Below are 7,423 nucleotides of genomic sequence, written 5' to 3' on the forward strand. Positions count from 1 at the left end.
TCCCCTCTCTCCCTCTCTTTTTTTTTCTCCTCTCTCCTCTCTCCCCCTTCCTCTTTTTCCCCTCTCTTCTCTCCCCTTCTCCCTTCCCCCTCTCTCCCTCATCCCCCCTCCTTCTCTCTCTCTCTCTCTCTCTCCTCCGTTTCTCTCTCCCTCTCCCACTCTCCCCCTCTCCCCTTCCCTCTCCCCCTCTCTCTCTCTCTCCTCTCCTCTCTCTCTCCTCTCTCCTCTCTTCTCCCTCCTCTTCCTCCTCTCTCTCCTCTCTCTCTCTCTCTCTCTCTCCCCCCCCCCCCCCGTTTCCTGTTCATCCCCCTTTCCTTTTCCGCCCTTTCGCGCCTGCTCCTTCCTTGGCTCTTGACGATCGCCAACCCTCTTGTGTGTTCTTGTTCTCCTCGGGGAAATTTTTGCTGGTTTTGTTAATTGTTCTTTCATTTGGGGATGGGGGTGTGTGTTGTGTGTGTTGTGTGTTTTGTGTTGTGTGTTTGTGTGTGTGTGTGTGTGTTGTGTGTGTGTGTGGGGTGTGGGGTTTTTGGTGTGTGTGTGGGGGTTTTCCCTTTCTTGCCTGTTATATTTGTACGGATATTTTCCCTGTATTTTACTGATCAACCCTTTTAATCTTTTTTCCATGTTTCCTTCTGCTCCTTTTCCTCTCTTATTTTTTCCTCCTCCTTCTCTCCCTTCCTCCTCCTTCTCTCCCTTCCTCCCCTTCTTCCTCCCGTTCCTTCCGTTCATTTTCCTCCTCCTCCCCCTTCCTACTCCTCTCCCTCCTCTCCTCCTCCCTCTCCTCTCCTTTCTTCCTCCCGTTCCTTCTCCCCCTCCCTCCTTCCTCCTCCTCCCCCTCCTCCTCTTTCTTTCTCCCGTTCCTTCTCCCTTCCTCCTCCCTTTCCTTCTTCCTCCTTCCGTCTCCTCCTTCCTCTCGCTGTTGCTTCTTCCTCCTCCTTCCATCTCCTCCTTCCTCCTTTCATTTCGTCTCCACGTTGTATAATCTCATCTTTTCATTATATCTCTTTCACGTTTTTACATTCTTTTGCGTCGCTCCAGAAATCATCTCCGCCGCTCCTTTGGGATTCTTTCAAATTCCTTTAGTTTCCCTTTTGTGGCTTTTCTCTCTTCCCCTTTCTCTATGCTGGTATTGCCACTTGGTGTTTTTATTTTTTTTTTTTTTTTCTCCTATTGGTATCTACATTTATATTTTTTTTCTTTCTATTTCTTTTTGTGTGTTTTTTTTTGTCTTCGTTTCCATGGTGTTTCCTCCGCTATATTGATAGCCTTGACACGCAAACACACACACGCACACGCACGCACGCACGCACGCACGCACACGTACACGTACACGTACACGTACACGTACACGTACACATACACGTACACACATATGTACACACACGTACACACACACACACACGCACACACACACACGTACACGTACACACATATATACACACACGTACACGGGGACACTTGTTTACCATGGCATTACGTCAAAGTTGCTAGTGTATTGACTTGCAATTGCATTTGCTCTTTATCCCTCCCCCCTTCTCCCTTCCTGCCTCCCTTTCTTCTTCTCTCTCTCTCACTCTCTCATTCTCTCCTCCTCTCTCTCTCTCTCCCTTTCTTTCTCTCCTCCTCCTTCTCCTCCTCCTCCTCCTCCTCCTCCTCCTCCTCCTCCTTTCCCCTCCTCTTCTTCCTCCTTTCTCTCTCTCTTCTCTCTCTCATCTTCTCCCTCTCTCTCTCTCTCTCTCTCTCTCTCTCTCTCTCTCTCTCTCCGCTCTCCTCTCTCTCTCTCTCTCTCTCTCTTTCTAATTTCAATCAAATTTTCAGCGCCCCTCAGCACTCCACCCCCTCCTACACCCCTCCCTGTCTCCTTCCCCCCCTGTCCTCTCCCCCCTGTCCTCATCCGTACTCTCAACACTTAGCAAAGGCTGGCACTTAGAGAGCATTGGCACTGAGTGGTGACCAGCTCAGGGGTCGGGGGAGGGGGTGAGATGACCTGTTGGCGCGGACCTGAAATGCGAGAGAAAAGAAAATCCTCTTGAATGATGGATGTTTGTTCTCTCTCTCTCTCTCTCTCTCTCTCCTCTCTCTCTCTCTCTCCCTCTCTCTCTCTCTCTCCCTCTTTCTCTCTCTCTCTCTCTTTCTCTCTCTCTCTCTCTCTCTCTCTCTCTCTCTCTCTCTCTCTCTCTTCCTCCTCTCTCTCTCTCTCTTCCTCCTCACTCTCCCTCTCTTCCTCCTCTCTCTCTCTCACTCTCACTCTCTCCCCTCTTCCTCCTCATCTCTCTCTCTTTCCTCTCTCTCTCTCTCTCTCTCTCTTCCTCTCTCTCGGTCTGTCTCGTCTCTATCATCTCTCTCTCTCTCTCTCTCTTCCTCTTTCTCTCTTTCTCTCTGATAGATAATTCTCTATCTGACAGATAGAGAATTATCGAACTTGATAGATAGATGGAATGTGATTAGATAGATTGATAGCTAGATAGATAGATAGTTTCATGGATCTCTCTTTATCTACTTTTATATGACTTGATAGCTAAATAGATAGATGGATAGAGCGAATGATAGGCAGATACATCTGGAGATAGATATATATAATTTTATTTTTCTTATATACACCGTAAGGCTTGATTGATAGATCGCTGGGTGATGAATTTGATAGACAGGTTGATAGACATATATCCCTAGACGCTAGACGAATAAACTATTTTAATATCCCGCTCTGTCTATTTTTTTTATCTCTCTGTCTGTCCTGCTTCGTACGGTAGATGTTGCGAACGACCCCCCCCCCCTGAACGAGTCCCCGGGTCGTCTGTCTGGGTTTTACGACTCTTGTCTTGGTATTTTATTTATTTTTATTTTGTTTTGTTGTATTTGTTTGTTTTTGTTGGTCTGTTTGCTTTATTGTTCGTTCGCTTGTTTTTTGTATTTCATTTCATTTATTTTTATTTTTATTTTTATTTTTATTTTTATATATTCTATTATCTTTCTGTATTGAACACGGAAGGGTCATTTTAGGAATAATGATAGTGATAATAATGATGATGGTAATTATAATTAGGATGATGATAATTATAATAGTAATAAGGATAACAATAATTATATATAGATAAAGGATAAAACATAAATATAAACAAAGAAATTCCCTTTCTATATCAATGCAAGTTCCTGCCACATCCCGGAGTGTCTTCCGCGGTGTTAGCAATTCCAGACTAAACCAAAGTTGGCAGAGAAGGAGCTGGAGTCGGAGTGAATTTCCAACTCCCCCACTCCCCTTCCTCCCACTCCCTCTCTCTTTTCTCCTCCTCTCGTCTCTCTCTCTCTCTTCTCCTCTCGTCTCTCTGTCTCTCTCTCTCTCTTCTCCTCCTCCTCTCGTCTCTCTCTCTCTCTCTCTCTGCTTCTCTTTCTCTCTCTCTGCTTCTTCTTTCTCTCTCTCTGGTTCTCTTTCTCTCTCTCTGATTCTCTTTCTCTCTCTCTCTCTCTCTCTCTCACTCTTTTTCTTTTTCCTTCCTTCTTTTCTCTCATTCTCTCCTTGCCTCTTACCTACTTCTTTTCACCGTGGCTTCTACCTGCCTTCTCCCCTCCCTCCTTCCCTCCCTCCCTCCTCCCTCCCTCCCTCCCTCCCTCCCTCCTTCCTCCACTCATCCTCCCTCCCACTCTCGCTCCCTTTCACCTTCTCTACCTCCCTCCACCTCTCGTTGCACCCCTACTTCCCTCCCTTCCACTTCCTTCCTCCATTTTCCTTCCCTCCCTTCCTTCCTTCTACTTACCCTCTCCCTCCCTTTCTAGCCAGCCTACCTTCTTTCCTCCCTCCCACTTCCCCTCCTCCACTCTCCTTCCTTCCCTCCCTCCCTGCCCCCCACTCCTCCTCTCTTTCACCTTCCCTCCCTCCCTCCCGCCTCCCCCGCCTAAGTGGAAGCGAAAGCCAGCCCCAGTGAGTGTGGTATATTTAGAGTCTCGAGTTGCACAAGTTTCTCGCAAAGACGCATCTTGGCCGAGGCTTGAGTGAGGTCATCAGGTGCAATTGGTATTTGTTGCATGCTGGAGGAGACGCTGCCGGAGGCTGCTCCCTCTCTCCGGGTCGGGATGCTGGGTAGTGTGTGTGTGTGTGTTTGTTTTTGTTTGTTTTGTTTGTGTGTTGATTTCGTGCTTTCGTGTCTAGTTTCTGCTCTTTTTATTTTTCTCTGTCTCTCTTTTCTCTTTTCTCTCTCTATATATATCTTTCTCTCTCTCTCTCTGTATCTCTTTCTTTCTCTCTCTGTATCTCTTTCTTTCTCTCTCTGTATCTCTCTCTCTCTCTCTCTCTCTCGTATCTCTTTCTTTCTCTCTCTCTGTATCTCTTTCTTTCTCTCTCCCTCCCTCACTCCCTCCCTCACTCCCTCCCTCCCCCTCCCTCCCTCCCTCCCTCCCTCTCTCTCTCTGTCTCTCTCTCTCTCTGTCTCTCTCTCCTCTGTCTCTCTCTCTCTCCTGTCTCTCTCTCTCTCCCTCTCTCTCTCTCTCTCTTCTCTCTCCCCTCTCTCCTCTCTCTCTCTCTCTCTCTCCCCTCTCGCTCTCTCCTTTCCTCCTCCCTCCCTCCCTCCCTCCCTCCCCCCCCCTCCCTCCCTCCCTCCCTCCCTCCCTCTCTCTCTCTCCTCCTCTCCTCTCTCTTTTCCTCTCTCTCTCTCTCTCTCTCTCTCTCTCTCTCTCTCGTCTCTCTCTCTCTGTCTTCTCTCTCTGTCTCTCTCTCTCTCTCTCTCTCTCTCCTCTCTCTCTCTCCCCTCCCTCCCCTCCTCCCTCCCTCCTCCTCTCTCTCTCCCTCCCTTTCTCTCCTCCTTTCCCACTCCTCACTTCCTGCCATCCTTCCTCTCTCCCTCTCCCTTTCCTTCTCTCTTCGTTATATCCCTCGATGTGTGCGAATGTGATACCCATTACACCAGAAATTGGCTTTTCTCTGCGAAAGCGGAATGGGGATTCGGTTCAGCCGGAAACCCCCTGAACAATTATCGTCAGCGGGGAAGCCTCGTGGAAAATAAGAGGCTATATAAATTTGCATAGAAGGTTTCCGCTCTTTTGCCGCGGCCGGAGAATTTCTTCTGTGTTTTTTTTGCATAACTTGTGTGTTCGTGTCTGATTTTTTTTTCTTTTTTTGGGGGGGGCGTTGCAGTTTGAGATGTTGCAGGTTATCACGTGATTGTATTCGTCGTAAGACAAGTTTTCGGTGGTTATTTTGCATGCATTAAGATACTTACTTCCGCCTCCTCCTCGTACCCCCTTCCACCTCCTCCTCCTCTTCCTCCTCCTCCTTCCTTCCCTCTCCTCCTCCTCCTCCTCCTCCATCTCCTCCTCCTCGCACACATTAACCCCCCTCTCCCTTCCTCCCTGGGCAGAAACCGAGGAGGGCGACGCCAGCATCGACCAGGAGGAGAGCGACCCCAACGCCGGCCGCTTCGTCAGGTACCAGTTCACGCCGCAGTTCCTCAAGTTGAAGACCGTCGGAGCCACGTGAGTACTGGCGCCTTGCTTGCCTTTGCCGTTGTTTATTACTGGTATTGGTTGGATTGTTTCATTATTACTTGTTGTTGTTGTTGTTGTTGTTGTTTTTGTTGTTTTTGATGATGATAATGATGATACTATTGTTGTTATTATTATTGTTTTTGTTCTTGTTATTATTTGTGCCTTGATGATATTTTTAATTTTTATTATCATTATTTTTATTACTAGTACTATTGTTATTATTGTTGTTGTTAGTGTTGGTGTTTTTATTCTTATTCTTGTTCTTAGTATTCTTGGTGTAGGGTGTGTACATCGAAGGGGGGGGGGTCATGCCTTGATAGTGTATTTTATTCCTTACATTTTCTTTTCGTATCTCTCTTCCTTCTCTGTCTATTTATTCCTTAACTTCTTCATTGTTTAAATTATTTTGATTTCAGCCAAAGTCCATTCGCCTCGTAGTAAATGGTATGTATAGGATTAGGATCATTGCTTCCCGTTACCGGCCGAGTGCGTGAAAGTCTACGGTGTTGGCCCGTAACATTTCACTTACGGCGCTCGTTTTCCCTGAGGCGGAATGAGATGGAGTCGGGGTGGGAGTGGGGGAGGGTTGGAGTTGGGGTAGGGGAGGGGGTGAAGTTGGGGTGGGAGTGTGAGGAGGGGGTTAGGAGTGGGGTGCTGGTCTGACGTATACTTGCTTGCTTGCTAGAAAGCAAACAGGGTGGAAGTGTTTGGCAAATGTGGGTCTTGGTAATTTTTTTTTATCTCTGTATATCCCTGGAAAGAAAGCAGAAATGGCATTAATAACACCACTACATCACACGACAGACACACACACAGGCACAAACACACACAACACACACACACACACACACACACACACACACACGCACACACCAAATATAAATATAACATTTATATATGGACAGTATATGTGCACGAATGTATAGGATATATACATATATCCTTGTTAATATACACATATACATGAATAATACATGAATATATAAAAAAGCTACATGCCGATGGGTCTTAAACCTCCCTCCCCCCTCCCCCTCCCCTCCCCCTCCCCCTTCACCATATGCATCCCCATTCGCCAAGCAAATATTTACAAGAGAAATGAATACTTGAGTCCTACCCCCCACCCCCACCCCCCCACCACCCCCACGCCGGCCGATCTAAAATTCAGCGACCGATGAGCAGCTGCATCGATCACGGCAGCGAGCAGGGGCCTGGGTTGAGGGGGGGGGGTGAGTAGCCTTTTAATCGCTGCGGATACGGGACGGATATTAAAATGCGGGTCGGGTCGGTGCGGATAAGCGGATAGGCGTTCTGGGATATTGGTGGTGGGAGGGGGGGGATAGTAACCGGCTGCGTGGGTATTTTTTTGAGTGGGGGGGGGGGGGTTGGTTTGACAGGGAGGGAGATGGGGAGAAGGAGGGAGAAAGGGAGAGAGGGGGAGAGAGGAGAGAAGAGATAGAGAGAGAGGAAGAGGAAGAGGGAAAGGAAGAGAAAGGAAGAGGGAGAGGGAGATAGAGGAAGAGGGAAAGAGAGGAAGAGAGGAAGTGAAGAGAGAGAGAAGAGCGAGAGGGAGAGAAAGGAAAAATTAGAGAGCACGAGAGAGAGAGAAAGATAGGCACAGATAGGCAAAGAGAGAGAGAGATAGATAAATAATAAAAAAAGAAACATTGCATAAAGAGGGCCTGCAACATGAAGCGCGCGGATGAGTGGACCCGAGTGGGGAGCGGAGGTCGGCCTTTCCCGTCGGGGTTCTGGCTTCGCGGCGGGCCCTTCGGAACCCCGGGGGTGGGGGGAGAGGGGAGTGGGGTGGGGGAGAGAGGGGGAAGGAGGGGGAGTGGTGGGGGAGAGACGGGAGGAAGGAGGGAGAGAGAGAGAGAAGGAGAGGGAGTTGAAAAGCGAGAGAGAAGGAGAGGGTGAAGAAGGGAGAGAGGGGGGGAGGGGGGAAAAGGGG

General features: G+C 48.3%; 1 protein-coding gene across 1 annotated transcript in view; it reads left to right on the plus strand.

Annotated features, from left to right (window-relative positions):
* The window catches only part of LOC119580039 (protein unc-119 homolog B-like), a gene marked incomplete at its 3' end in the record, with an annotated part of 108,420 nt that overhangs the window by 71,551 nt on the left and 29,446 nt on the right, over window positions 1-7,423 (plus strand). Inside the window, 1 exon segment of the mRNA XM_037927929.1 lies at window positions 5,349-5,463. Within this exon segment, the coding sequence (XP_037783857.1) occupies window positions 5,349-5,463 (115 nt within the window).

Source organism: Penaeus monodon, chromosome 13 (genome assembly GCF_015228065.2).
Source record: "Penaeus monodon isolate SGIC_2016 chromosome 13, NSTDA_Pmon_1, whole genome shotgun sequence".
NCBI lineage: Eukaryota > Metazoa > Arthropoda > Malacostraca > Decapoda > Penaeidae > Penaeus > Penaeus monodon.